General features: G+C 32.7%; 1 protein-coding gene across 1 annotated transcript; it reads left to right on the forward strand.

Annotated features, from left to right (window-relative positions):
- Window positions 1–6,829: 6,829 nt before the first annotated feature.
- Window positions 6,830–8,176, forward strand: LOC145122201 (uncharacterized). Its single transcript, XM_079057844.1, has 4 exons — window positions 6,830–6,982; window positions 7,073–7,254; window positions 7,486–7,703; window positions 7,779–8,176. The coding sequence occupies exons 1-4, from the start codon at window positions 6,830–6,832 to the stop codon at window positions 8,174–8,176; spliced, it is 951 nt and encodes a 316-aa protein (XP_078913970.1).
- The last annotated feature ends 5,351 nt before the right edge of the window (window positions 8,177–13,527 follow it).

A 13,527-nucleotide genomic window follows, 5' to 3' on the forward strand; every position in this document is an offset into this window, starting at 1 on the left:
GTTATTTTAAAATTGAAATGATTTACAATTTAGGATCACCAATTAGTCGCCAATTAGACGATTATATATATATATATATATATATATATATATATATATATATATATAATACTAGCGTAGCAACTAAATCAAGTTCTCGCTCAATGGTTCAATCCTTTGCTCCAACGATATTATCAGGTTATCATGTCATGTCATAAAAAAACAGCCACATAAACATATGATGAATTACTAACGTTGGTTAAAATGGAAAACCATAAAGTGTCTCAAAAAATAATTGGTTTTATAAAACAAAAAAAAATGAAATAAAACAAAATAATTGTACAAAATAATGGTTTTCATAAAATTAATCCTTATTTCATTACATATTTTATTACATAACAGCCTTAATAAATCTTGTTGGTATAAGTTTGTAGGTTTTTGGTTCGAAAGTGGTTCAAATCAATGCATAGTGTTATAAATATTTTATTTTATTATAATTCCAGCCAACAAAATATGTGAACAGATCTTAATTGATATTTTACAAACAAGAGTCCCCTTAAGCCTTGTTAGATTTGACGTAATAACTAACCCTTAATATATCATTTATTTTGAAAGTTACATGTTTTGTTGCGGAGGAATCGAGAATCCAATAAAATATACAAATATGTGGACAATTTGAGTGGTTACGTTTTACGGAATATATATATATATATATATATATATATATATATATATATATATATATATATATATATATATATATATATATATATATATATATATATATATATATATATATGAGTATGATCAAATGAGAACATAAAAAATGTTGAAAACGCGAGAACAAAGTATATTCATTTGTGATTCCATGTATTTATTTGTAGAGAAATGATAAATGTTTACGCATTTAATTTAAATTGAAGAGAAAAGGCATATTCATGTTGATTGTGCGTAAAAATTTATCATTTCTCCACAAATGAATACATTGACTCACAAATGAATATACTCGTTCTCGCGTTCTCAACCTTTTAGGTGTTTTCATTTGATATTTTCCCTATAATATATATATATATATATATATATATATATATATATATATATATATATATATATATATATATATATATATGGTGAGGTTCAATAGAGAACCATAATTAACTAATTAACCAATCGTGAGCGTCGGAAATCATAACGATCAACGGCCAAGGAAATAGATGTACATTTTTACATTGGACGCACACACACCGGATTATACAAAAAAAATCCACCCTTTACAAAAAAAATCAACCACTTTTTTTCGTTTAAAATTTTTTTTAGGTCATGTTTTTTATAAAAAAAAAACCGAATATACCGTTGTTCATGGTTTTTCGTCCTCTTTGTATAGACATCCCTATATATATATATATATATATATATATATATATATATATATATATATATATATATATATATATATATATACACGGTAATTATTAATCTAACCAAATTAAGGAAGTGATTAGCAATTTTTAGCCAAAATTTAGTAAATGTCCAAATATAGCCCACGAAACCGTAGGTTTTTTAAAACTTACTGTTTAGGTAGGGTTTTTTAAAACCTACGGTTTTGAGAAAAAAATACGTTTTTTTCTTCCTTTAAATCTACTGTTTTGTGGTTTAATCTACTGTTTTGTGAAAAAACCTACGGTTCTAATTTTTTTTTAATTTTTTTTTTAATTTTTTTATAAGATGTAGAATTGTTTTAACAATTACTTTGTTAAAAATTTTTAAGAATTCAAAACATTAGACTTTAAAAAAATAAAAAAAATTAAAAATTAAAAAAATTAAAAAATAATTAAAAAATAAAACGTATTCTTTTTGTGATATATAGTATTAAAAAGATTGTTTATAAGATGTAGAATTATTTTAACAGTTATATTGTTTATAAAATGTAGAGTTGTTTTTTGACAATTATTTTGTTAAAAAAATATTTTTTGTAAAATATAAACTAGTTTTTTAAGAATTAATACAATAATCTTTTGCTAAATTGTAGATTATTTTTTTGAATTTGTTAACTGATTTTTTTGGTAAATTTGAAAATATTTTTTGTAACTTGATTACTTTTTTGTCAGAATTGAGTAATGTTTTGCTAAACTTGACTACTTTTTTGTCAGAGTGGACCACTATTTTGTAAAACTTGACTACTTTTTTGTCAGAGTGGACTATTGTTTTGTTAAACTTGACTACTTTTTTGCCAGAGTGGACTTCTATTTTGAACCTACCCTATATATATTAAGTATTTCATATTTTTGAAATTATTTCGTATTTTGAAAACTGCACTTTTCTCTAGCTTCTTTATTCTCAAAATTAACATAATGAGTTGTAACGAGTATTTCGTATTGCTCATTACGGATGGAAGATGGGAGTTTGTTAATTCCCAATTATCATATGTTTGGCCACCCGAATACAATCCGAGAATGTTTTATTTCGCTGTTGAATTTTACGAAACCACCACGTACACCGAATTTGTTCATTTTGTGAAGTGCAAGATGGGTCTTCACGAAGAATCAAAAGTCAGTTTGGCTTATCAACATCCAAAACAACTCTATTATTGTGGTATTGTTGATGATCGTGATATTAGAAAGCTGATCAAGGTAATAAATGTCATTGGATATAAATCTGTGTTTATCTATGTGGTGGTTGAACAAGGCGTTTCGCGTAACGAAATGGATGATAGAGGAAAGGCATCTGCAGCTAATTTATCAAGTGGAAAAGGGAGCAACAACCCAATAGGTAGTTTTAAAAGTCCAAGTAAAAGTCAATATCATAGTGTCGTTGAAAATGTAAATGTAGTGCCTGTAGTGTCAGAACCGATTATGTATGTTACACCGGAGAATTATAAGTATATCGGTGATAATGATGTTGGTACATATGTTAATGATGTTGGTGTAAATCATTAGTTTGACCAAAAAAAAAGCACTAGACGTGGTGAATAAGGTTGGTAATGAATATGGAAAACAAGAAGTTCCATTTTTGCATGATGGTGAACTAAAAGGATATGGCGAGTTTGCGGATTGTGACAAGTTGGATATATCCGACCTAGAGAGTGATTCTAACGGAGAAGAATTTGATGATGAACCTAAACTTATTTATTCAGATACCATGTTTCATGGTATGCTCCCATTGCCTTTGTGTCCTGTAAACGATGATGTGAACATTCCATGTCAGAGGGTGGATATAAATGAAGAGATTAAGGTTCTAGACATTTTTGATGACAAATAGTTGCTCAAGCTTGCAATTGGAAGACAATGCATGGAACAAGGTAAGCAGTATAAGACTACCAGATCGAGCAAAGAAAGGTCTGAGGTGGTTTGTTTGGTAGAAAATTGTTCTTGGATGGTTAGGGCAAGGGGAATCAAATCGACTACTGCTTTCCAAGTCACAAAAGTTGTTGACCAACACACTTGTTGTCCAACAAACTTGGACTCTAATCATCGACAATCAAAGAAAAAGGTACTCGGCCACTTTATCGCTGAAGTATTGGCCGGAGATTATAATAGAGTTTATCGGGGTAATGAAATTGTGAGGGACATCAATTCGAAATTTCCAATCAATATCTCATACCAACAGGCATGGCGGACAAAACAATATACGTTGTTGATGTTAAGAGGTACCAAAGAGGACTCATTCGCCAAACTACCAGCGTATCTGCACAACTTGGTCAAGCATAATCCAGGAACTGTTACTCAGATAAGAACAGATGATGATGATCGGTTTGAGTTCATGTATATCATGTTAGGTTGCTCGGTAAGCAGTGATAATTTTTTATTACAAATATAACATATGAATCCTAATTGGTATTTGTTAATGCCATCAAAAATAATTGTAGGTACAAGCGTTCATCAAATATTGTAGGCCGACCCTTATAATTGATGGTGGTCACCTAAAGGGTGAATTCAAGGGTACAATGTTGCTCGCAGTGACAATGGACGGTCAAAACCAAATCATGCCTGTTGCTTATGCCATATGCAAAAGTGAATGTACGGAGACATGGTCCTAGTTCCTTCGAAAACTACGTGAATGTATAGGCAATGTAGAAGACCTTACATTCATATCTGATAGGGTTCCATCCATAGCGACGTCAATTGCAAATATATTTCCTCACGCCCATCATGGAATATGTGGTATCCATTTGTATTTCAACATTTCAGCAAAATTTGGAAGCAGCGATACAATACACGCATTATTTTGGGAGACATGCAAAGCCTATACTATTAAAAAATTCGATAATGGGATGAAAAAAATTAAAAAGGTAAATGCTCGTGTATGGGAATACCTACAAAACATCAATCCAGAAAGATGGGCTAGGGCACATTTTCTAGGAATCGGTATTTTCTTATGACATCAAATAGTGCAGAGTCGATAAATTCAATGTCAAGATTTGCAAGAAAGATGCCAATATTGATGTTGATTGAGTATTTCAGTGCAACAATGCAACAATGGAGTTTTCAGAAACGTAATCTTGCAGGCACTAATATTTTATATATAATAGTACTTGAAATGTTATTTTACTACTTATATGATATTATGAAATTATGTCTATTTTTTTAGCTGAAGAAAAAACAACACTCACCCCATGGGCTGAAACGATTATTGAAGCAAATAAGAAAGCTTGTAATAATTGGATGGTGTATCCTATCTCAAATAGTAGATGTAGGCGATGGAAAATAGATGGCTTACCTTGTGGCCATAGCATAAAAGTGCTCACAATGAACCGTTACGAAGATTGTTCGGAATTTGTTTTAAAAGCTTACTTTACAGAGACACTGAGGAAAACTTACGAGGAGTCTGTGAACCCCTTACCAAGTCCATCTGAGTGGGAGATTCCCGATGATTTTATGATTGTGAAGCCACCCATAATGGAGAGACGTCAGCCGGGTAGACCAAGAAACACTAGCCGTATTCCATCGCAAGGTGAGCGTCCCATACGACAAGAATGTTCTACATGCGGTCATTTTGGACACACGAGGAATGATTGTACGGGTAAGGGATCAGGGAGCGGATCTGAGGGGAGGAAAAAATTGACACAAAAGGGCATAATGACTGATGAAATCGCATCCGGAAGCAGGTCACAAAACGAAAGCGTGTACCCTACTTTTGATTTCAACAGCACATTTGATTTAAATTGTCCTTAGATTAATGTACGGAAGTAATAAATTCTCGTATTTGTAATCTGTATTGCTTGTATTAAACTGCACTTCTGACATTATTAATTAAATCTAGTACCCCGCTTATTATCTACTTTATTCCATGAAAAATAAAACAAAAACATAAAATTTTATAGAAAACGAGATACATCAGTAGCAAACATTACATAAGACATTTCACATATAAGAGTCTTCTACATGAAATATTTGTTATTTTTAACTAGAATCCATGCATCCTCATACTCGAAGTCACTTCCTTCGTGCTCCAAGATGTAATGATCTTTAACCAATTCTAAAAGATCTTCGTCGTTGTTTGGATAACGATACCTATTTTTAAGATGATGATACCATCGATTGAACCATGTGATTTTTTCCTTTAAATCCATCCACTTACCAACAATATCTTCTTGTGTTTGGTGTTTTCCTTCTCCCAACGAGAGGTCAAACATAGCTGTTATGCGGGTCCATTCATCATCTTCAAAGCAATCAGGGTTAACCATGGTTGTTACATATTTGTAAACGTTCATCCAACATCGTATTACCACCATTACCTCTCTTATCATCCATGGATGTGGAGTATTGGACGGAGCAGCTACATAGGAAGAAGTTGTTTGATTGGAGGCCATTTTTTAAATTTGTTTGTTAGTTTGTTTTAATTTTATAGGAGTACTTAAATAAGAAAAAAGACGGATAAACAATTTGGTGGATTCCCATAAATACTGTTTGAAACTACATTATCCAGGCTACAAAGCAGTAGTCAAAGTCTATAAAACCGTAGTCAAATAAATGTCAAAGAGTAGTCCAATTGTCAGATACCTTACACGGAGATACTGTTTGAAACGACAAATCTACTGTTGGAAATGACAATACATTATGCAGGCTACAAAGCAGTAGTCAAAGTCTATAAAACCGTAGTCAAATAATTGTCAAAGAGTAGTCCAATTGTCAGATACCTTACATGGAGATACTGTTTGAAATGACAAATCTACTGTTGGAAAAGACAATACATTATGCAGTGTACAAAGCAGTAGTCAAAGTCTATGAAACCGTAGTCAAATAATGTCAAAGAGTAGTCCAATTGTTAGATACCTTACACGGAGATACTGTTTGAAACGACAAATATACTGTTCGAAAAGACAATACATTATCCAGGCTACGAAGGAGTAGTCAGAGTCTATGAAACCATAGTCAAATAATGTCAAAAAGTATCCAATTGTCAGATACCTTACACGGAGATACTGTTTGAACAACAAATATACTGTTCGAAAAGACAATACATTATGCAGGCTACGAAGCAGTAGTCAAAGTCTATGAAACCGTAGTCAAATAATGTCAAAGAGTATCCAATTGTCAGATACCTTACACGAAGATACTATTTGAAACGACAAATATATTGTTCGAATAGACAATACATTATGCAGGCTACGAAGCAGTAGTCAAAGTCTATGAAACCGTAGTCAAATAATGTCAAAGTGTATCCAATTGTCAGATACCTTACACAGAGATACTATTTGAAATGACAAATATACTGTTCGAAAAGACAATACATTATGGACCTTGCCTTTACAGCTCCTACATACATATGTGTCCGCATGTGGTAAGGCCCTTACCTCCACAACCTTAGGCACACTAAGTAATTGGTAATTGTCTCTTACAAGTTATTCGAAATGAGTTTCTCTGACAGTGACCATGAAGAAAGTTTTAACAACTTGCATGTTTACCTATACAACCTAAGGCGAACCAACCTGCATACTCACACTCACATCAAAACGGATTTGATGGATCGTTTCCAATCTTGTTTTCTGGCTATTGGATGGGTGGTATATTTCTTTTCCAAATTTCTTTTGTTTCTTTACATTTGTTAATATTTGTACATTTAAACTAATTGCTTTGCACTCTTAAAAATACAGGTCCATGCATTCGTAAATTGTTTCTTGCCTGTCCTCTACATAGGTAGTGTCCGTCATAGAGGGGACTACCTAAAAACAATGTTTGTAGCGGTTGCTAAAGATGGGAACAATCTGACTTTCCCTATAGCATTTGGTATGGCGGTTGAAAATAATGTAGTAACTTCTACGTGGTTCCTAATGAGGTTAAAATAATGTCTCGGAGAGGGTAAGGAAGTAGCGTTCATATCCAATATGTACGATGTTGTTGGCTCTTGCGTATATAATGTTTTCACTGATTCTTATCATGGTTACACTTGTAAGAGCGTCCACAAATATTTACGCACAAGAGTAGGCTCTGGAAGATCAATGGAAACTTTGTTATGGATAACATTAAAATCCTACACTATGTTAACTTTTGAACAAAATTTTTCTAGGCTACGCATTGATGCTCGTGAAGTGCTTACGAATATCGGTCATCCGAAATGGGCAAGAGCCTATTTCCCTAACATTCGTTCGAATGTACTCAACATGGAAGTTCCTCAATATTTTTCAGTAGTATCGCTCAATCATCGTAATGTACCAATAATAGAGCTTATCGAGGGAATTCGTGGGTACATGCAAAATACATTTCTTAAACGAAGTATAATGGCAGGTATATTTTCGGGTGCAATATAAAAGAATTAAATAGTTTGTAGAACAACCTTTTCTAACCATATTTATTTTTCAGGGAGTTTGACTGGTGTACTAACACCGTATGCTCAAATGGTGGTTCAAAGAAGGATGCAAAAGTCTGTTCGTTGGCAAGCAACACAGATCCCCCAACAGATCTCGTCTCCCATGCCGACATATGTGTATGAAGTATTTGATTTTAAAACAACTTGTGTTGTAGACCTTAACGGTCGTACTTGTTCAATTGGAAAATGGAGCAGTCTCGGTATAGCATGTGGTCATGCCATCGCAGCAGCACGTGATTCAAACATGCATGAAATAGTTAATTTGGTTCAAGTATATTACCATGCTGATGTATTTCAGCTCGTCTACCAGACACAAACCGTTCACCCACTTCCCCCACCATCTGAATGGGAAATACCAGACCCTGTGATGGCTGTTTTATTGCCGATGTAAAATTTATTCCCTTTAAATATTGATGCATGTAATATATTTGTCGTTGTCTATGTAATATATTTGCTATGTTGTTTGTAATATATTATTAATATATTATGTTTGTAATATATTTGACATTGTGTTTGTAATATATTTGAAATATATTATGTTTGTAATGTATTTTCCATTGTCTTTGTAATATATTTTCCATTTGTTCGTGCTGTTAAAAACGACGTAAAATAACATAAGTTACCATTTTTAGCTTACGATAAAAGTATGTTTTTAGTATGATTTTCATGTTTTATATGTTGCTTACGTTGTTTTTACATAGTTCTTCGTCGGAAAATATCTGGATTTCAAATCCGATATCATTACATCATTGGTTTTATCCTCCAAAGTATGTTTCGTGCTGTTAAAAACGACATAAAATAACATAAGTTGCCATTTTTAGCTTACGATAAAAGTATGTTTTTAGTGTGATTTTCATGTTTTATATGTTGGTTACGTTATTTTTACATAGTTCTTCGTCCGAAAATATCTAGATTTCAAATCTAATATCGTTACATCATTGGTTTTACCCTCCAAAGTATGCTTCGTGCTGTTAAAAACGACATAAAATAACATAAGTTGCCATTTTTAGCTTACGATAAAATAACATAAGTTGCGACATAATAAACATAACATAATTAAATTGGTTTCCACATATTAGGAAACTGTTTGGTAGTTTCAGCAATCCATTTTTCTTTTTCAATTACTTGATCTGCTAGGTCGTTTGCACGTTGGTTGAGTATGTGACTAATTTGAGAGTCCCTTTCGTTGGCTTCTTCAGCGGCCTTCATAGCTTGGAAAATGTCGTCAGGCATGTTATCTGGGAGTGGGAAATCTGGGCCTTCCGGAATTGGGTTGTTATCGGAACAAACGTAGCAATCTTCTTCTTCACAATGCCAAACACCGAACTCAGATGAATTCATTCTAAATTTTAGAATGTTGTAATGTATCACGTTTAAGATGTATGTTAGTTACATATTAATAGGGTGAGACCAACATAGAAGTACTAATGTGAAGGAGTAGTCAAATTGTAGTATAACTTACATAAATATACTGTTTTAATTTTACAATAACTATATATTGTAGATGCTATTAATTGTTAAAGAAGAGTAAATGTTGCAATGTAATTTCTTTGAATTTTACCACCTAATGTTTAGTAAATATTTTTTGATTTATACCACCTAATGTAATATAAACAGTATGGTTTTGTAAAATGGAAATGTTCATTACCACAATCTCAGGTTACTCCACATCGAATATTATACGCTTGCATCATTTATTAAAACCACAATCTCAGGTTACTCCACATCGATTTAAAAAGAAAACTATTAGAAAATAATAGTAAAATAGTATTACATAGGGATTAAAACGACCATCAACGGCTCTGGAATTTCCCATTCAGATGCAGGGGGAACAACGTTCACATTTCTAGTCTGGTATGTAGTTCGAAACACATCAGCAAGATAATATATTTAAACCATATCGGTTAATTCCGTGTTTTTTGTATAACGTGCTGCAGCAATAGCATGACCACATGCTATACCCAGACTGCGCCATTTCCCACAAGAACATGTGTTTCGATTAAGATCTACAACACACCTTCTTTTTAGATCAAAAACTTGGAAAATATCAGAGGGGAACGGAGATGGGATCTCAGGTGGAATTTTAGTTGCTTTCCATTGTAGAGACTTTTGCATCCTCCTGTGAAGGACCATCTCTGCGTAAGGGGTGAATACGGTGTTCAACATCCCTGAAAAGTAAAAGGATAGTCAATTATGGATATTTTAATGGTTTATAAAAACTTTCTAAATTACCTCCCACGACACTGCGTTCTGCAAACGTCTGTTGGATGTACTGAACAATTGCATCAATTAGCCTTATTATTGATACATTGCGTTGAGTAACCGATAACACCAATAGGAATTCTGGAATATTAATGTTTACTACATTCCAACGTATATTAGGGAAATAGGCCCGTGCCCATTTCGTTTTTCCGATGTTGGCAAGAACCTCACGTGCAGCATGACTTAACTTAGAAAATGATTTTTCAAAATCTTGCGTGGTATATGCTTTGCATGCACGGAAGAACAAGTAGTCTAAATTTGTGCTTTGACCAATTCTTAAGCGAGAGTAAATCAAAACACTCTTCGAAGAATAACCATGATAAGCCTCAGGGAATACCTGACCCACAAAAGAAGAAATTGTATCGTCCATATTGGTTATGAACGCAACTTCCCTACCCTCTCCGATAGCATCCTTCAACCTCATAAGGAACCAAGTGCAGGAGTTAACATTATTTGCCACCCCGATACCAAATGCTATTGGCTTAGTGTTGTTGTTTCCATCCATAGCAACTGCTACGAACATTGAATTAAGATACTCTCCTCCAATACGAACACTGCCTATGAAGATGACCGGAAGCATGCATCCTAAGAATGCGTTGATCTATTTCATAGTTAGTACAACACAATTATTAGTTTTCAAACTAATTTAAATCTTTTTAGCACAAAAAATAAACAAAACGAAAATACATTACCACACATCGAATAGCGACAAAACATAGTTCAAACCGATCCAAAACATCAGTTTTGATGGAAGTTTAACTATGGGGATTTGTACGCTGAATTTTGTGGAGGTAAACAGGCAAGTTGGTAAAGCTTTCTTCATGGTCATTGTATGAGAAACTCATCTTTAATGTTGACGAGTTAAACAGTAATTTAGTGATAAGTCTTTCCATAAATCACTTGAAAATCTATTAAAAGGAATAAAGTAGTAGTCAAATGCTAGTAAACAGTAGTCAATGGCTATAACACATTAGTGGTAGTCAAATGCTAGTAAACAGTAGTCAATGGCTATAACACAGTAGTGGTAATCAAATGCTAGTAGACAGTAGTCAATACATATAAAAAAGTAGGTGGATTCCCATAAGTACTGTTTGAAACTACATTATGCAGGCTACAAAGCAGTAGTCAAAGTCTATAAAACCGTAGTCAAATAATTGTCAAAGAGTAGTCCAATTGTCAGCTACCTTACACGGAGATACTGTTTGAAACGACAAATCTACTGTTGGAAACGACAATACATTATGCAGGCTACAAAGCAGTAGTCAAAGTCTATAAAACCGTAGTCAAATAATTGTCAAAGAGTAGTCCAAATTTAATGCAGGGGTAATTATTCATTTTTAGAGTAGTCATTTCGAAATAAGAATACATTATGCAGGGTAGAAAGTAGTCAAAGTATGTAAAACAATAGTCAAATAATGTTAAATGCTAGTAGACAGTAGTCAATACTTATAAAAATAGTAGTCAAATTACAATCATGTGTCTGAAATTCACTGTACGATAAGACAACACATAAACTGGTAGTCAAATGCTAGTAGACAGTAGTCAATACCTATTACACAGTACTCAAATTACAATCATATATCCGAAATTCACTGTACGATAAGACAACACATAAACTAGTAGTCAAATGCTAGTAGATAGTAGTCAATACTTATAAAATAGTAGTCTAATGGCAGTATATAATTGAAGATATATTTACCTGTCAACACTAATAAAAATTTACTTCTCATAAACCAAAGAAATAACAATTTGCAATTGTGGGACTCAATGTATTATAAGGACCTCAAGAACTACCAACAACCCTGGACCGTTATTTTACGCTTGTCCTAAAGAGGTATTTGGGTTGTCCTATAATTATTTATATTATAATTTTTTAGTGAATATTTACACAATATACATATTTTTTTTGATATTTATTTATCAGCCACCACAGTCTGGGTTTATTTGTTGGGTGGATGATGCAAAAGACAATAATTCGTTGATAATTTCTAACTTAGCTCGATCGAAGAAGAAGCTTCAAAGTAAAATACTGCACTTGAAGATAGCGTTACTTTGTAGTTGGATTTTCTTTTTTTGTGTTGTTGTCTACAAGTTGTAAAATGTAAAATGTAATGTATGTTATTGTTTGTAATGGATAGCATCGACCCATTTCATAATGTAATGTATGTTATTATACGTATCTAGTTTACAATACAGTACTCATTCAAATACAATTATTTGACACTATGAAAATGATAGCACAAAAAAAGGATAGCACAACAAGTTACCATAGATGTTTCCATCTATGGTAACTCATTCAGAAAAATCCTTTTCGTATGTAATGTATGCTATCCTTTTCAAAATGTAATGTATGTTATTGTTTGTAATGGTTTATGTTTCCATCTATGGTAACTCATTCAAATGCACTTAAACACATCATACGTATCTAGTTTACAATACAGTACTCATTCAAATACAATTATTTGACACTAACATAATAAGATTACTAAACATAGGTAAACCAAATACTTTTATAGATTTTTATTTCCTAATTAACCACTAATAAAAAGCTAATATACAAATATATTACCAAAAAATTACAAATAAAAGACATACATAGACATATATTCTACATTAAAATTAGTTCAACAAATAAGCAAATTATTAAAATACTACTCATCTTCTTCCCACACCGGAAACTCGTAAGGATACTCTTTTTTCATAGCAAGAACTTCCTTTTTTTTCTCCAAATAGTACTCACGAAGTTCTAATTCACTCTTTAGCTTTCGAAAAATTTCTTCACTAGAGCGGATCGAACTCTCGGCAGATTGGATTTCTTGCCTAGTACTTATAATCCAATTCCTTTTATGGTCAATATCATCCCAGTAGTTGTCTAGAAGGTTTCGTTGGAAACGATAATCTTCAAAAACCTTATCCATATCAGCTTCTCTTTGTAACAACACTTTTTTCACTTCCTCATCCATCTTCTCCCTTAATATAGGAAGATCGACATGGGGAGGGGGATTGGTTGAAACGTTATTGGAATTTGACTCCAAAGGAGGCTTATTGTTGGACGTAGATGGCCAATTAAATTTTGCCAGGATCCTTTTCATCTCCTCTGATCTTTCTGTCATTTTCACACTACAATTTTTTTTATTGTTTCTTTGATTTCTGAATTAATAACAAATTTACATTAAATATGACATTAGATAATAGTCAACGGCTATAAGATAGTAGTCAAAACCTATAAAAAATAGTCAATCGAATAAAATAGTAGTCAAACACTAATAGACAGTAGTCAAAACCTATAAAAAAAAGTAGTCAAATAACAATCATGTGTCGAATCTTCACTGTACGATAAGACTACACATGAGGTAGTAGCCAATGGCTAGTAGACAGTAGTCAAATCCTATAAGAATGTAGTCAAATTAGAATAATGTCTTGGTACGATATGACAACACCTAATATAGTAGTCAAAAGCTATTTGACAGTAGTCAAAGC

This window comes from Lactuca virosa, chromosome 6, assembly GCF_052849685.1.
Source record: "Lactuca virosa cultivar CGN04683 chromosome 6, Lactuca_virosa_CGN04683_v6, whole genome shotgun sequence".
NCBI lineage: Eukaryota > Viridiplantae > Streptophyta > Magnoliopsida > Asterales > Asteraceae > Lactuca > Lactuca virosa.

Bases quoted from the DNA above. Each gene is read 5' to 3' on its own strand.
- LOC145122201 (XM_079057844.1), top strand. From the start codon at position 6,830: ATGAGTTTCTCTGACAGTGACCATGAAGAAAGTTTTAACAACTTGCAT. The intron at 7,255-7,485 runs GTTAAAATAATG...AAATTTTTCTAG, and splicing joins TCTACGTGGTTCCTAATGAG to GCTACGCATTGATGCTCGTG. The intron at 7,704-7,778 runs GTATATTTTCGG...TTTATTTTTCAG, and splicing joins TAAACGAAGTATAATGGCAG to GGAGTTTGACTGGTGTACTA.